Source organism: Bemisia tabaci, chromosome 1, assembly GCF_918797505.1.
Source record: "Bemisia tabaci chromosome 1, PGI_BMITA_v3".
Taxonomy (NCBI): domain Eukaryota; kingdom Metazoa; phylum Arthropoda; class Insecta; order Hemiptera; family Aleyrodidae; genus Bemisia; species Bemisia tabaci.
Genome location: NC_092793.1, coordinates 8,845,017 through 8,863,370, shown reverse-complemented (window position 1 = coordinate 8,863,370; position 18,354 = coordinate 8,845,017). Strand labels below are relative to the sequence as shown.

Genomic DNA, 18,354 nt, shown 5'->3' with positions numbered 1-18,354 from the left:
CCCGAAGGCCGTTTTGAGCGCTGTCTTTATTCGATACAGGCTCGTCTTCCTGATGCTTCTTCTCTTCCATCTTCGGCTCCGTTCTTCCTTTCTGTCTCTCGGTGTAGTTGGAATGCAATTTCTCCATGCTGCCTTTGGGCTTCCAGAAGTCATCGCTGCTCTCGTCCTTGTAGAGTTCCGAATTAGGGCGGCTTTGCTGTCTACTCCTGGTGGGAGCTTGCGGTTTCCGCTGATCATCTGTCGACTCCCGATCCGATTTCCCTCTGGAGGCGCTTCTCGTTCTCTTGGGGCGACTCGGGGTTTTCGCCTCCGGCTCGGCACTCTTAGCCCTCGGCCATATTTTCCACCAGGCATCGCCTGTATTTTGACTGCTCTCCGATGGATGTTGCATCTCGGGGGTCTCTTTGGATTTGCTCCTGTGTCTCCGCCGCAGGACGCTCCCGTTGTCCGGGACCGCGATCGGGGCTTCATCCGTGGTGCTCTCGGATTCGATGAGTCTCTTGGTTCTCTTCTTGGCCTCCACCGCGGAGAGGCTCCTCTTGGCTTTGACTTTGCTCTTGGGGTGGAGGTGTTCGGCTTCGTCGTCCGAGGTGGATGAGATGCGCCTTTGCCGCTTGTCCGGGGCGGCCGGTGCCGGCGGGTCCCTGCCCGATTCGGCACTGCTGACGTCAGATTCGTCCCCTCCATTGGGGGCCGCCCCTCTTGGGGTCGGGCGTGAGATGGCGTCGCCTGTGCCCGGGCGTCGGGCTCCTCAGGAGCCCGACGCCCGGCACAGGCGACGCCATCTCACGCCCGACCCCAAGAGGGGCGGCCCCCAATGGAGGGGACGAATCTGACGTCAGCAGTGCCGAATCGGGCAGGGACCCGCCGGCACCGGCCGCCCCGGACAAGCGGCAAAGGCGCATCTCATCCACCTCGGACGACGAAGCCGAACACCTCCACCCCAAGAGCAAAGTCAAAGCCAAGAGGAGCCTCTCCGCGGTGGAGGCCAAGAAGAGAACCAAGAGACTCATCGAATCCGAGAGCACCACGGATGAAGCCCCGATCGCGGTCCCGGACAACGGGAGCGTCCTGCGGCGGAGACACAGGAGCAAATCCAAAGAGACCCCCGAGATGCAACATCCATCGGAGAGCAGTCAAAATACAGGCGATGCCTGGTGGAAAATATGGCCGAGGGCTAAGAGTGCCGAGCCGGAGGCGAAAACCCCGAGTCGCCCCAAGAGAACGAGAAGCGCCTCCAGAGGGAAATCGGATCGGGAGTCGACAGATGATCAGCGGAAACCGCAAGCTCCCACCAGGAGTAGACAGCAAAGCCGCCCTAATTCGGAACTCTACAAGGACGAGAGCAGCGATGACTTCTGGAAGCCCAAAGGCAGCATGGAGAAATTGCATTCCAACTACACCGAGAGACAGAAAGGAAGAACGGAGCCGAAGATGGAAGAGAAGAAGCATCAGGAAGACGAGCCTGTATCGAATAAAGACAGCGCTCAAAACGGCCTTCGGGAGCAGATTGTAGAGAAGAAAGGTGAGAAGAAGAGCAAGATCTTGGAGACGAGGAAGTTGGGCACTGCGGCGAAACCGAAAACTGCGGAAAAAGTCGAGGTCACCGAAAATGACAGGGGTCTCTTGATCAAGCGCAAGTTCAATTTGAAATTTTGGACGAGCGACTCGCGGCGTGAGTGGAGGAATTTTGTCGCCGATAACGCGGTGGAGGTTAGGAAAATTCGCGCGCTTAAAAACAAGTGCATTTCGGATTTGGTGCTCATGATACTGTTTTGCGGGGTGGGTGCGATAGTGTTCAGGTCGATCGAAGGCGCCTTCGAGAATTTCTACAAGTGCGGCGTGAAGCGGGTGAAACGAGATTTCATAGACAATTTGTGGCTCCGGAGTCATAACCTGCCGGAGGAGGAGTGGAAGTCCCTGGCCAGGCACAAACTCATGGATTTCGAGGAGCAGCTCCACACCGCCTTTGAGGCTGGACTTAGCACGTATAGCGGTCAAAGGTCTTGGAGCTTCATTAACGCTTTCATTTACTGTTTGACCGTTATAACCACGATAGGTGCAGTAATATACAATACTCATTTATATAAATTTGAAGGGATCAGAACAGGGGGGTATGAAACGTAAGAAAAATGAAAGATTGGAAATTTCAGTGAAATGTATTCACGTTTCACGAGGCTGTGAAATAGTTCGTATTTTTCAGGAACTAGAGTATGCAACCCGCACTCAAACTCGAAAAATAGAAGAAATTCACATTTTTAACATTTTGCGAAACATAAAAAGGAACCAGTAATTTCTAAAATTTCATGAAATATTTCAAGTGAAATTACAAGATTTTCTTTTTCGAGAAATTTTGCCACCCTGGATGAAAGCAAGGGGCCTAGCCGCATTGCAATCATTCATCCGATATCTTGCCTTTTTTTTCATACACTGATTTAATGGCTACGTGATGGTTCAAATGTAAACAAACACAAAACCTTATTTCTGATTCGCGCCCTTTGAACCATGTTGGCCAAATGCATCCAAGAGTTTATCAAATTCGAAATTTCTCGTGTTTAAAGATTCCTTAATTGATTTATGACCGGTCAATGGCTAAATGTTTATAAATTAACACAATTAACTTACGAAGAATTTGTACATAATGTTATGTTAGTATATTTTGGTTTGAACCAAGAGTTCGATATTATATCGAATGACGCAGTCACTAAATCAGTCTATTAGGAAAATACAATCTCTTTGAAGGAAGGATTTCTCAAAACGAATTAAAAATGAAAAGCTCACTTATGCCGAGGGTTCGCGGGTTAACATAACGCAGTATTTACTATGCGTAAAAATCTAGATAACTCTCCTCCAAACGTGCTCCACTGTTCCGCCTTCAGAAATTCGTTTAGGCAAAAACATTACACACGTGTGGGAACATTTGCTCGGGATATTCTACAACATTTGTCCTGTTCTTTTCAATAAGATAATGCGAGAGGCGAGGTTCTTCTGGTGACTAATTTTTTCCCCCTTCGGAAAAGGCTTCAGGTAACGGCAAATTCTGCGTATTCGAATTATTCCTCAAGATACCTATTTTAAAAATTACTTAACTCAGTAATGACTTAGAAAGAAAAGAAAGAGAATAATGAATCATGCTCTACTCTATAAGTTTCTATAGTAAAAATGTGTTGACGGATGTATTTAACTTGATGATCTAGAACTCTTTCTGAATTTTACATTTATTACTTAAGACTTGTCTCTGTCCAACAGGCTACGGTCACATAACACCATCAACAACAACAGGGAAGATAATAACTATGGTGTACGCAGTCTTCGGCATTCCTATGTTTCTAATTTTACTAGCGGACTTCGGTAAGATGTTCACAAGATGCATCAAGTTTCTATGGGCATTTGTGCGGCGACTCTACTACACAGGAAGCTGCCGTAAAGTTCGCCGAAATGTTCCTCAGGTATGAGTTCGATCAGCGCCGGATTTAAAGGGGGGTGGAAGGGGGGGTTGGTCGCCTCAGGGCTCCCACCACAAGATAATTGGACCGCCTTACGCAGAAAGGAACCAAGCCACAGCAGCTAATTCCCAATTTAACTGGGCGATAATTATCTACTTACATGAAAACGGTTGTGCGAATTTTTGTGCCAATAGAGAATTTTCTGCATACTACCAGGCGAATTCCTTAACATTTTCAAAGGAATCCGCACAAACGTTCTCTTTTAAAAGATTGAATTGCCCAATTAATTTGGCAATGGCTAATGCGGCTTGGTTCCTTTCTGTTAAACTCGATACAATTTATTTTTTTGCTGTCATGGTAAAAACTACAAAAGGGTTACCCTCGTTGAATACAAGTGTCCAAGCTATCCTTGAAATAACTCTAATGACTATATCCTAAAGATCAAGGACTGGTAAGAAAGCAGTAGTGAGAGGCTGGGACTGTTTTTGGAGTTTAAGCTTGCAACTGAATAAGGGCCTAACATATAATGGCGCCGGGGGGAATATGAATATAGGCCTCCACCTCCTTTTTTTATCGACTCATTCGTACTTGGGGGGGGGAGGGGGGGGGGGGGGGGGAAGCACCACGGGTACGTCCCGCGGCCCCTACCACCCTAAATCCGGTGATGGATGTGATATATTTAACATTGTTCCCCATGCACAATCCTTGTGTTAAGACAAGCATATGAATAGGACCGATGAAACTGCGATGGGCTCGTAACAATTTATGCATTGGAAATATGTTTGACTTCAAAATGGACTAAAATTTTGGTTCGCGATACCAAGGCAAACAAACAAGTGATGTGATGCCGAATGGCTGCGATAGGATTGCGCGAATGCTCCCTTTTTACCTTTTTGGAGATGCGTAGGATTGCGCGAATTTTCTGGTACTGAAAACTCACATGTTTTGCGTGAATATTCAATATTCAACGAGAAAGCGTTAATCTGGCAACCTTGGTAGTTTGTGGTAGATAACTACATCGCAGAAGACTGTTCATTCCCTTTTTACATATGGGCATGTCTCTCTTCGATGGATAGCCCTCGCAGCACGCATAGCCCAGCGAGCCTTCATAGACATTTAAAAAGTGAACTAGGGGCCTCTGGCCGCTACGTGGCTGCCAATCACCGAAAGAAATTACAAATAAAAACTCGTAAAACAACCATGTTCAAGTTTTTTAAGAGATGAATGAATTCAAAACCCGACGGGTCCGCCCGCAAGAAAGAATATATTTATCTCTGATTGGAGAGTTATTCACCAATTTTATATGTATTTTTTTTTTTTAATAAATGTTTTTAAAAAGCTACACACAGTCCTGAAAAGTTTCCGCGAATTTACCTAAATGATCTTAAATTAAAGTATCGAAAATTTCGACGACCCGACCGATATGTTCGTTTGTTCTATTTTCTTTTAATGAAACCAAAAAAACCAATTAAATATCATCCGAGTTTCTGAGTTGTTACAATGAGGATACATGATTTCCCTTTAATTATTATGGTAAAATCTGAGGCAGAAAGTGAAAAATGAATGAGTCCTACATTATTTCTACAGTCTAGTTGGCGCTAATATACGTTTCACGCCAACTGACCGACTGCTGTGCGTTTGGCGCAATGCGAGAGGTATGCATGCAGTCTTGTAGGCGCTAATATGGGCTTTACGCCGACTGTACTGTTTGGCGTAGTGCGTGAAGTGTTCCTAAAGTCTTGCAGGCGCTAATATACGTTTAACGCCGGCCGCACTGTGTTTGGTGCGATTATTCAAACTCGCGTAGAAAAATCACGGACTCGAATAATAGAGCTTAAAAGGCCTATGTGGTGTTTCGACGCCGTATGAACATTCCAACGTTGCCTCGTTTTCCCAATTAAACATTTTTTCCGAGAAAAGTTGGGAAAGTTCTTCACAACAAATTTTCAGTCTTTTCACTTCTTTCATTATCAGAAGGTGGGACATAGATGACTTGTCAATTAACTAACCTAAACTAGCGTTATCGTAAAAATGCGTTTACTTTCCAACTGTTTCCTGTTTTGCCAAACTTCTACCTTAAATTAACTTCATTTTATACTCGCGCATTCCTGTAGCAGATGTTAAGGTTTTTATTCGCGCAATCCTTCTGCCCTTTTTGGCGGAATCCTCATATATTTTCATTTGATTGATACATACATTTTTTATATTTTTTATAAATGATAGGTCATCGGATAACTGCAACGAACATTTAACAACACTTTCGCTGAGCTTAGCGAAACATCGGGTAACTCATCGTTTGCAAATGTGGACTTTAACAACGCGTCTTAGTTATTTTATTGTTTTTTCTCCAGGAGGTGATGAAAGGAGTGCAAATAGTGTACAGTATGACCAAGAAACGACGGTCGAGCACAGTGAATGGGGAAATCGGAGGAGGAAGCTCAGACAACGGCCCTCCCTCAACAGTTGGCGTTCCTTCAAACACGGGCGGACAATGAAAGTCCAGGGACGCCGGCCCTCAGCACCTATGCCATCGACGACGAGTTCAACTTGCCCATTTCCGTCGCCATCACCATCCTCCTTACTCTACATCATCTGCGGGGCCTCCGTTTTCTATTATTGGGAGGAATGGGGCTTCCTAGAATCTTTCTATTTCGTATTCATCTCTATGTCTACCATCGGATTTGGAGATTATGTGCCCAAGGTGAGACATTCCTGTAAATTCAACGAACTAAACGTCTAGAATGGCCGTCAGATAGGGAACCTGCGTAACGCGCATGGCGGAGGGGCCCAAGGCCGGAGGGAGGTGGGAGCCCAATTGGACTACATTTTGCAATGCGGAACTATAATTTCTGGCTTATCGGTAAAAAACACGTACGTGCATAAGGAAACTGATGGTACATGCGTTGTTTCTTAACTGAGCCAGACATTATAGTTCCGAATTGCAAAATGTAGTCCAATTATTGTGCCCATCCTCAATCTCCATTTCCGCCGCGTCTTACCCGTGAGGATTACATGTGCCAATGTCCACGTTTGTAAATTTTAATTATTTTAAGCTGTGCCTTCAAAGTTCCACATTCTCTTCCGTATAGATTCAATATTTTTTCTATTCTCGCCAAAACTATTAAAAAATTTCCAACTTTGTGGGACATCACGCAAGGCTAGACTTCCTTCTCCCTCGCCACACATTATACATGTCCAGTGGCGTGGCGTGAATTGCGATGTATCGATTGTTATGCCATTTAAACCTATGATAAATGATCGATTATTAAGGTGTTCGCTGCGAACATCCTGTGTATCGATCCTTTTCCATAGGTTTAAATGGCATAACAATCGATACATCGCAATGCACGCCACGCCACTGTACATGTCCTACACGGAAAAAACAAGACTAGTGTTGAGCACTACTGGCCGTTTAGTGGGGAGTAGTTGAGGGCTGCGTCTAAGCGCTGTACAGCTCAACACCGGAAGGCAGTACAGGTGAGCACTGAACATGAGTAGTGCTAATCAGATGCCGCGAGACGTAGTTGCGCTTAACAGGTGTAAATTCACACTTGAGACGTCGGAGTCACGATAGCCTGGTGGGTAACGCGCTGGTCTTCCACCGGCGCATCCCGAGTTCGAACCCCGGCGGAGGCGTTTCAAATTTTACGCTCGCTCCAAAGTCACTTTCGGGCTTGACACTACTTCTTCCTTAGTGACCCAGCCTCGAGCTGTTTAGTGCCCAGCACTCCTCTGACTTGCTGGCTCATTGACCTAACCCTCGTTAGTGCCCAGCACTACATGTAGGTCCCAACCCTAGCTCGTTTTTTCCGTGTATTATGATCGTAAGTTAGGTTCAAGGTTACGGGTTTTCACAAAATCCTCGTTTAAAGTTTTACACGGTGCAAAAATTCCATTATGAATTTTACTGATGTAACACGTAGCACTTACACGAACAAGCTAATAACAAGCTAATAAAAATAATCATGGATTTAACAGCGTCAATTTTAGATTTTCACGACGGTTCTTTGGTCTGGTGCTGTCAAACTGAATTCAATGAACAGCAATGCGTTATCACTCTGGCACATGATAGATTGATGGATGGATCCATCAATAAACCAAGAGCGCATTTCAGGAGAATGATCGTACCTTCTTCCCCCCCCCCCCAAAAAAAAGGAAATACTGGCTAAATTTTGCGTGGTTTGAAGGCAAAGCGCTCTGAATACGTGCAAAAACATATATCGCACCATAAAAGCCATGGTCTACAGTCATGTCAAATGGAGGTAGTAATATAATCGTTAATGATCCGTTTCTAATTTCCTCACCACATAATATATGAAAAAATGAAACTCATCATTCGCATCTTATTCACTCCAAGCTGGTTATGATAAACTGAGTAAAAAACCATTTTTAACATATTTTTTCTTTTCTGTATTTCAGAATCAAATGTATATGATGGCGTCAATTGTGTACCTGGTTTTCGGATTGGCTCTAACATCCATGTGCATCAATGTCGTTCAGGTGAGTAGATTAGTCCAAAAGATTATGCAAATCATAAGACTCACATGCCACCGTTTGCCCCCCCCCCCTCCCCTGGAAAACCCAGTAAGGAAGTAGTAAATAAATTAATAATTTAGAAATCACCGCGCCTCGTGCTGGACGGGCAAGCACATTGGAAGAAAAAGGCGCCTTCAACCTCGTCCAGATACAAATATTTCATCTCGATACATATCCGCAGTGCATCCGAATTCTTGAAGGCGCATTTTGCTTCGTGGAATTCACAGTATTTTCGCGCCGGGGCCGCAGGCTCACGCTAACTCAATAGTGAAAGTCTCGGTTACACTTAATAATTGACTCTTAACTTGAATAGTTAAATTGCCAACATTTCTGGCATACGATTGAAATATTTTTAGGTTGTGAAAGTTTCGTTTCTTTTTTTTTCTTCTTTTCTCTCTAGGCAAGAACAGTTCCATCTTTCTTCTTATCATTGATGATACGATTATACTGTAGGGGTTGCGGGGGGGGGGGGGGGGGAGAGAAACGGGCAAAACACCAACTTCAGCTAAGACCAAAACCTCGCTTCGCCCTGATCCAAAACGCAACTAACTCCGGAAAACTTGCCCGGGACCGTGGCCGCACTCTAAGCCGGAAAACTCGACGATTGATCAGTCAGCAATGGAGATATTGCACGTGTGAGGGATTTGCGATTTGACTAGTGTTTCTTATGTATAAGTTCGCGAGAAACACGATGGTGCCACTAGTTTTCTATGAAATCATCTCCCAAGCTCAAAAAAGCTCTCAAAGTGAGACCAAAATGGAGGGGATATCCCGCCCTACCCTGAGAGTCCACCTCTACATCAAAACAAACTCTCCATGAAAAGATAGGGAGCAAATACATTAGCAGGGTTGTCGTGCTTTTAGTTTTGGAGTCCCCAAATGAAGTGGCAGCCCTGTCAATGTATTTTCTCCCTATCTTTGCATGGAGAGTTTGTCTTTGATGTAGAGGTGGACTATCAGGGTAGCTATACAGCTAGAACTGTATTTCGCAAATGGGTGGTTTTTGTAGGAGGATTATAATTATTAAACAAGTGGTTAGAAATGGAAACAAAATAATATGAACTATGCAAAACGATTATTCAGATATCGGAACTTTGCTATTTTGAAAACGCCTTCAAGTGCGGCGTGATACCTCACGCATACCGGAGAGTTCAAATAGTTGTATCATTGCGCCGTAAGAATGTGACGGAAGATTTAAATGGAGCTAGCCTCCATGCACGCTGGGCTTGTCGATTTCCTCTGAAATTTTTGCAGTGGTTAATGCATAGCTGAAGTTCGCTTCAGATAGAATTGTATTTACAAATGGGTGGTTTTTCTACGAGGATTAAAAATATTGATGGGGTTTCCAGAATCTTTCGCTGAAAGATCCTGGAAACCTCCACAATACCGGGCGTGCAAAATGGGTCAGTTGCTCTAGTCACGGAATCGTGTTTTGATGCCTGATTCTTGTAGATTAGTAAATATAATAAGATCTGTCCAAACACAGCCACTCATTATTAACAGAGCTATCGCTCTTTGAAAAGTCAAGTTTCTGACGTCGTCCACTGCACACAGTGGTCTTGAAGCAAAAAAAAATGATTTAAAATAGAATCACGAAAATTTTCAACGCGATATTTTCGTTCGTTCCGTTTTCTTTTTATTAAACCAAAATAAATTTTTCGCGGATCGAGTTTTAGAATCGCTGCATCGTTTAAACATCGTCCGAGATTTTAAATCGTTGCAATTGAGATACATTTTTACCTTTTGATTGTGGTAAAAACCGGGCAACGACCGTCAAAATAAATGACACAGGGCTCTAGATTTATGGCGATTTCAGCGTCGCGAAAGCCAGGGAAGGGAGCGCGGTCGAGTATCAAGTCATCTCCATAGTGTGATGCGCCTTCAATCCAGCTACCGGCAATGTGCCTACAACCGTAGTCGAATAGTTGTTGCAAATAACTCGCGCATTGCGTTTGGTGCAATGCGAGAAGTATCCATGCTGGCTCGTAGGCGCTAATATGCGTTTGACGCCGATCGTACTGTTTGGCACAATGCGTGAAGTATTCCTGAAGTCTTGCAGGCGCTGATACGTCTTAGATGCCGACGACACCGTGTTTGGCGCGATCAGTCGAACTTGCGTTGAGATAATCGCGGCATCGAACATGGGGCTTTAAAGGCCCATGCTGTGTTCCGACGCCGTATGAGCAGTCCAACGTTGCCCCGTTTCTCCCGATAAATATTTTTCCTGAGAAAAGTTACGAAAGTTCTCTGTGTTCGCTCTTTTAGATTGAATGGACCATTAAACAACGTACGAATTTAAGCACTCTGATACATGGTTCTTCACCAGAATTTCACGTAGAATTTCACGTCAGACTGCTCAGTCTAGCATTGTTCCTTTCCCACGCTGTATTGTTCAAAGTGTTTACAGCTTGAGGTGAGCGTTAAGATCGAGGTTTCTCTAAATTCATATTACTGAGACTGCCAAAGTGACGTTTGACGTGCAATTTAACCAAAGGAAATCATTCATTCTTCCATGAGCGGAAAAGTTGAATTTGTTTATAAGAACATGTTATTATCACGGTCAGGCCCGCCACATACTGGGTCCCTGGTATCGGGGCCTGGGCCCGGAGGGGGCCCGTGTTACCCGTGAAAAACCACTACGAATTCACATGCAACCCTTGTTTCGTAAGAAAAAGTGAAAAATTTACCATAAAAATTTCGCAAAAGGTGAATAGATTTTCAGAAACACGCTGGGGCACTGTAGAATTCTTCTTAAATTTTCCAAGAAGTATACTTCTTCGAAAATTTCTATCTATTTTCAAGATTTTCAGTACAGAGGGATATTTTTAGTAACTGCGTTTCATTTTCTTCCGTGGTCAGATGCTAAGAGTCTCCAGTCTGGGCATCCTCGACATCAATGGTTCATGGCTCAACTCCCTTGCCATAGACAAACGAAGGGGGAGTCCAGGGGGGCCTGGTCCTCATAGAACTGAAAATGGTATCATACCCCCCCCCAAAAAAAATAAAAAAATTTCAGATGTTTTGAATGCAACAATTCGCAAGTATTTTGTGCTGAAAGTAGAAAAAAAACATAAATATTCCGCAGAAATTGATGGAAAAATTCTTTATGGAAGCTTCAAAATGCGTCCGATTAGTGGTAACAATTCTAAGATTTCTCGGATGACGCCCCAAGGACCCCCCCCCCCCCGTGCTTGGGGAACAGACCTTCAAACTGGTACCAGGGCCCGAGGTGGGATGTGGCGAGCCTGCATGAAGGATATTTGCATTTAAATCTTCCGTCACATTCATACGGCGCAATGATACAACTATTTGAACTCTCCGGAATGCGTGAGGTATCACGCCACATTTGAAGGCGTTTTCAAATCAGCCAAGTTCCGATACCCGGATTATCGTTTTGCATCGTTCATATTCTTTTGATATATTCCGTACCACTCGTTTATCTTTAATCCTCGTAGAAAAACCACCTCTTTGCTAAATACAATTCTAGCTGAGGCGCACTTCAGCGCATTCATGACTGCAAAAATGTTAACGGAAATCGACAAGCCGAGCGTGCATGGAGGCTATCTCCATTTAAATCTTCCGTCACATTTCTAAGGCGCAATGATACAACTATTTGAACTCTCCGGAATGCGTGAGGTATCGCGCCGCAATTGAAGACGTTTTCAAATCAGCCAAGTTCCGATACCCGGATTATCGTTTTGCATAGTTCATATTCTTTTGTTATATTCCGAACCATTTGTTTATTTGTAATCTTCGTAGAAACACCACCCATTTGTAAATACAATTCTAGTTGAAGCGCACTTCAGCTATGCATTCACCACTGCAAAAATTTCAAAGGAAATCGAGAAGCCCAGCGTGCATGGAGGCTATCTCCATTTAAATCTTCCATCACATTCTTACGGCGCAGTGATACAACTATTTGAACTCTCCGGAATGGGTGAGGTATCACGCCGCATTTGAAGGCGTTTTCAAACCAGCCAAGCTTCGATACCTGGATTATCGTTTTGCATTGTTCATATTATTTTGTTTCCATTTCTAACCACATGTCTAATTATAATCCTCGTAGAAAAACCACCCATTTGCTAAATTCAACTCTAGCTGAAGCGCACTTCAGCGCATTCATGACTGCAAAAATGGTAACGGAAATCGACAAGCTCAGCGCTCATGGAGGCTATCTCCATTTAAATCTTCCGTCACATTCTTACGGCGCAATGATACAACTATTTGAACTCTCCGGAATGCGTGAGGTATCACGCCGCATTTGAAGGCGTTTTCAAAACAGCCAAGTTCCGTTATCGGAATAATCGTTTTGCATAGTTCATATTATTTTGTTTCCATTTCTAACCACTTGTTTAATTATAATCCTCGTAGAAAAACCACCCATTTGCTAAATACAATTCTAGCTGAAGCGCATTTAAGCGCATTCATGACTGCAAAAATGTTAACGGAAATCGAAAAGGCCAGCGTGCATGAAGGCTATTTCAATTGTAATCTTCCGTCGCATTCTTACGGCGCAATGATACAACTATTCGAACTCTCCGGAATGCGTGAGGTATCACGCCGCATTTGAAGGCGTTTTCAAATCAGCCAAGTTCCGATACCGGAATTATCGTTTTGCATAGTTCATTATTCTTTTGTTATATTCCGTGCCACTTGTTTATTTTTAATCCTCCTAGAAAAACCACCCATTTGCTAAATACAATTCTAGCTGAAGCGCACTTCAGCATGCATTCACCACTGCAAAAATGTTCAAAGGAAATCGACAAGCCCAGCGTGCATGGAGGCTATCTCCATTTAAATCTTACGTCACATTCTTACGGCGCAATGATACAACTATTCGAACTCTCCGGAATGCGTGAGGTATCACGCCGCATTTGAAGGCGTTTTTAAAACAGCCAATTTCCGATATCTGATTAATCGTTTTGCATGGTTCATATTATTTTGTTTCCTTTTCTAACCACTCGTTTGTGAATGTTTTGCGAAAGGAGAGGAAAATTCAGATTGTTTTAAATAAATCACGTAGATTATGGCAAGGAGTCTGCTTCTGCAACAACGCTGTTTTTTTTTGTTTTTTTTTGCAACGACGTCGCAAAAGGAGATCCGTGGCTTCGCACTTCGGTCATCGATTTGTTTAAATCTCGTTCTAAAGTTGATCTCCGAATTGCCCGTTGTGTGAATGTAGTTAATTTAGGTTAAAATTTTGAAGTACGCTTCCGCCGTAAGTCCATCATCCACGGCGATTTCCATGACGGCAAACGCCTCGGGCAGCCGAATTATCAGCTGACCGAAAAAAAGGCCCGGAAATAACGGAAAATCGCGCATCTCCCGACGGGACGAACGGGTAACCGATGTTTCAAAGGGCGGAAGGGGCGCGGGACCCGCCGCGCGATCCCTCTATTTTTCCCGCCATCGGAGGACCGGGACGGTCAACCCGGTACCACCCGCCGGCGATCCCCGCTGAATTTTCACCCGAAGGATCGGGCTTACGGAATTATATATTGTGATGATGATTACATGAGTACGATTATGATTATGCTGATTATGAATCTCTGTTACATTCCAGGAAAAGCTTTCCGACTCAATTCGACGAGCCAGCGCCAAAATAGGAGCTACAATAGGATTCCAAGAGGACCTCACACTCAAGACGGACGATGTAACTGACGGCGAGGCACAGATAGTCGAGGGAAAGTTGACAGTCAAAGATGATGCTCTTTACACAGAAAACGAAAGCTCAAAATTATAATATATGATAAGCTTTGCATTAGGTATAGTTCAAGACTGAAACCCCATGTGATTTCTTGTGATCCTCTCCTGCCGTGATAGCGGGGAGAGCAGTGAACACATGTTGGGATGAACCTCGAGATACATAAATGCATGTGCTAACCATGGCTCATACAGAAATCCACTTACTGCTCTCTTTGTCATCACGGCAGTCTTATTTGTGCGCCATCGTCACTATGGTTGGGGCCGGTACCTAATTTTTCTTTTCTCGGTTGTGAGGCAAACTTCAATGGCTAAAGGTCACCAACATACATTGAAGGGCTCGGAGAGCAAAGCGTGTGAGTGCAGTTTTTGCTGTTTCGAGAGATACGTTTTTGAGGTTCCGAAATCACATAGATCCTATGGCAGAAAGAAAGTTCAAACTGACTTTTTGATGCTTAATAGTTAGATTTTGGGAGCAAATTTTTCACAGGATATGAATTGGATTGCATTTTGCAAAAAGGAACCACTAGCATTGCAATGATGCTAAGATTGTGCAACTTCATATTTTGCAATAAAATTGCGGAAATCGTGACAAACTATGAAATTTAGATGGTAATTTTTGTCTTAAATTTACAGTTTTTAGCGAGTAAATAGAAACTATTAATGGATAATCGGGTTTTTCCTTCAAGACAAAAGAAGTTGCACAATCTTAGCAACATTGCAATGCTAGTGGCTCCTTTTTGCAAAATGCAATCCAATTAAGACTGGTTTTACTTGAAATCATTAATATCTCAATTTTTTCAAAAACTGCTCTCATGCGCCTTGTCCTCCAATCCCTTCATTATAATTAATCGCAATAAATTGTTGCCTCTTCCTAAATGGCTTAATGTATTTACAGCTTGCATTAAGGGGGAAAAATCATAAATTTTATCATTCATTTCTGGAAAAAATCTTCTAGAAATTTAATTTGAAGTAAAAATTTTGAAAAGAAAAATGTACTGGCATTTTCGCTTTTAATTTGATTTATAAAGATATAAGATTCCTTTTTTCTAGCATTTTTCGCGCGAAGTCAATAGATTAAGAAACTTATGAATACGGATTGTGACAATGCAGTGGAGAATATGCACGAGAAAATTCGATTGCCTTTCATGAAAATGCTTCATGATCTGAGTTCGTAGTGTTATTGCAAAATCTCCTCATTTCGGATTTAACATAATTACACTTCTTTTTCGTGAAATTTGCAGGAGCAAATTTCCCATATCCCACGTAGCATAGTAATCGCGACAGCGATTTGATCGGAACTGTATCGCAATTTTATCAAAGTCGATTTACTGCAATGTAATCTGATAAAAAATTGCGATAAAATGCGATTTCGTCGCATTTTGCGATAAAATGGCGATTTATCATCGAACGAGAAATCGTGGTAGTTTGAGATAAAATTTCGATTTGATCGAATACGATTGTATAGAGATGAAATTGCGATAAGGTTGATGATCATCGCTATCTGTTGATAATCTTAGCGATTTTATCGCCAAAAAATCGTGAAAAAATTGCAACTCAATTTCTAAATATCGCGATTTTTCTGTTGAAAACTGCTATATCCCAGGTAAAAATTGGCAGTAGAGTCTGTCTTCCAAAATACCATAGACCTACAGCCGGCTGTAAGATTTCCAATAGCTTCTATAGCCGGCAACATAATTTCTTATAGCCTTTTATAGCCGATGGCGATTAAGCAACAGCCTGGCGATAAAGTGCTAAACGTTGCTAATTACGAATGCTAGAACTTAGTGACTACCACTCTCTTTTTGGGCCGTAGTATCTTGATTTATTTTGCGAGGAAAGCTCCGTACTTTTGAAGGATGCCTGCCATTCCTAATATGTTGGAGCGTCTTCAATTTCGTATGATACTGTGCAATACCTCTGGTGTGAAATAGTTGCTTCAAGCGCCGTGGTTCGCTGCGGTGCGGCGCGGCGAGGGCAGCAGCGCGAAAAGCGCATTGGCGCCTACAAACCTAACAGGGATACTTCACGCATTGCGCAATGCGTGAAGTATCCCTGTTAGGTTTGTAGGCGCCAGTGCGCCGCCGCTCCGCTTTGTGTTAGGCTCTAATATTTAATCTCAAGGAGTCAGCGTTTTTCAACTCATGACTTTGAAATGTTTGCACACTCAGTATGGATTATTTTCATTTTAATTGATGAAAAAAAATATGTAGTAAAGGAAAATATAATGTGCATTTTGTAAATATTAAGGTGATTCCGTACAAACTTAAGGATTTGCAAAGCACACGAATTTCTACACAATTTCTTATAGCCTTTTATAGCCGATGGCGAAAAAGCAATAGCTAGGCGAAAGTGTAAAGCCCGGCGATAGGAACTATAGCCCGGCTGTATAATTTTTTATCGCTTCGTGTAGCCCGGCCGTAAAATTTTTTCCACTTCCTGCAGCCAGCTATAAGGTTTTCTATCGCCTTCTTCAGTCGGCTATAAGAATTCCTATGGTATTTTGAAACGCAGCTCCTATCGCCAATTTTTACCAGGGATACTTGGGATGGGAACTTTAATTTTTACTCTATCCAGGCTATTCCAGGCGAGGATATTCTAGTGCTCAGTATACCTACTTCGTTGCAGTGGCGTGGCCTGCTTTGCGATACATCGATTGGTCTGCCATTTGAATCAATGGAAAAGGATCGATAAACAGGGTATTCACAACGAACATCTTAATGATCGATTCTCTACCATAGCTTCAAACAGAAAAATATCGATAATCGATCATTCACGTCTCGCCACTGCTTCTTAGTCACCATTTACGGTTGGCATCAAATTTCACTAACTTGCAAATCGACGGCGAAACTACCAGACCACCTAAGTATCTTGTTTGCGGTGTTTAAAAAGCTCTGCTCCCAATTTATTTTTTTGAAAAAGACCAAATCAATATCATTCCTTGAAGTTTTCAGAGAGTTTTCCTCGCAGAGAAAAGAAAAATCATGGAAGTTTTCAAGAGTTGATGTGAAGGGTATTCTATTTATGAAATAAAGTATGTCAGGAAGTCTGTATCGTAGCAAACCGAGATACGTGCTCTGGTAATTTCATCGTCGAAATGATCGATTGTATGTATAGGCATCAAATATGAAAATAATTATGATGCTCGGATCTTATATATGTTCCTGATTTGGTCGAGGAGCTTCAAATCCCATCCCATGAATTAGTGGAAAGCTAGATTACAAGCTTCCGACCTATGTGCTAAAATAATTTTGTACCTGTAACTATATGCTAGTGCCCGTCACATGCCTTAAACTTTTGTATAAATCGCTTTTAAAATGATACTTTCGGATACTGTCATAAGCAATTCTAGTTTTGAGTTTTGATTCGATTTAACTGAATATGAGAACATCTCTCTTTCAATAAAAGGAAATCATTTTGATAGTTGAAATTTATCTGCTTCAGGAATTCTACCTGTACATATTTACCAAGAATTTTACAAACCATCTCTATCAACAGATACTCTCTTAAATATTAAGAAAGAAATCTGGAAATCCTTTGAAGATATTTATTGGGATGAAGTTGTAAAATTTTGCTTCAATTTTTTGTGGTTTTTTACAAATAAATACCTAACACTTTTAATTCTTAAGTTTCACAAAGAATTGTCTTTATTGTTTATTCCACTTGTCGTATTTTTCCTTCCTCTTATTTTTCCTTTTTTCATACCGATTTCCTCATTATATTTTATACGTTTTTAGATCTTTCTGAACACATTATTTTGCAATAAATTTTTACCGGTTCAATCGTCGCAGGACATTTAGGTTTGAAGAAAATATCGATGGTGAAAAAGCAGAGGTGCATATCTCGGAAAACACGATTTTCCAGGAGAGGAAAAAAACTGTCTACATTCCTCTTTATTGTTAGAAGGGTAATAATTCTTGAGGTCGGCAAGAATAAGATGCTTTTTCAGACTCAATCAGCATTTTGAATTTTTTCTCGAAGTGTTAGAAAATAAGGCAGCAATGCCGAGATTCGCGTTTTCGGCACTAAGAATTGACACTTCATCACGAGATCCGCATTTTTGCAATTAGCGTTTTAAACCTGTTTTTGGCGGATTTGGATCATTTAAAGACAAAGAGCATTTCACGCTTACAATTCCTCATCAGATAAGCTTTAGTATGATCTCATATGGCCAGATCAAGCACTGTATGGTTGGAAAATGACATTTGATCACGAGATACGCATTTCTGCAATTAGCGTTTTGAGCTTGCTCTTGATCATAAGATCAAAAATAACTTTAAGGGGCCCCTGAAGAGTGTATGTTAATAAATAACAAAATAAATAAATAGATAAATAGATAAATAAAGTAAAATAGATTAAAAAAATAAATAAAATAAAGAAAACAACCGGGAAGCTGAAATTCCGCCAGCTGAACCTCAAAGCCATGGGACGCGCGGGGACGGATGAGAGATGGAACAGAAGATCCGAGGGCCGCAAAGTTAGATTTATAAACACATTATGTAATTTTCTTTGAGATCCCATGGGAGCACAGAGGATCCCCTTTCAACTCCCCTGGGAGCATGGGGGACATTTAATATTTGGAAATATGTAAAACTCGTATTCGATTGAGTACCTATTTACTATCCTCTCTAGTGGCAGCGTTGCCAAATAGTACAATTTGCAGAACTAT

The 18,354-nt window shown here is 42.3% G+C and overlaps 1 protein-coding gene across 1 annotated transcript; it reads left to right on the top strand.

Annotated features, from left to right (window-relative positions):
- The first annotated feature begins 112 nt into the window (after positions 1-112).
- LOC140223755 (uncharacterized) lies at positions 113-13,741 on the top strand. The gene is given in 8 exon segments (XM_072306431.1): positions 113-570; positions 756-2,059; positions 3,250-3,449; positions 5,798-5,907; positions 5,942-6,023; positions 6,025-6,147; positions 7,866-7,946; positions 13,546-13,741. Coding segments are annotated over 8 exon segments (2,538 nt in total). The 3' UTR covers positions 13,726-13,741.
- The last annotated feature ends 4,613 nt before the right edge of the window (positions 13,742-18,354 follow it).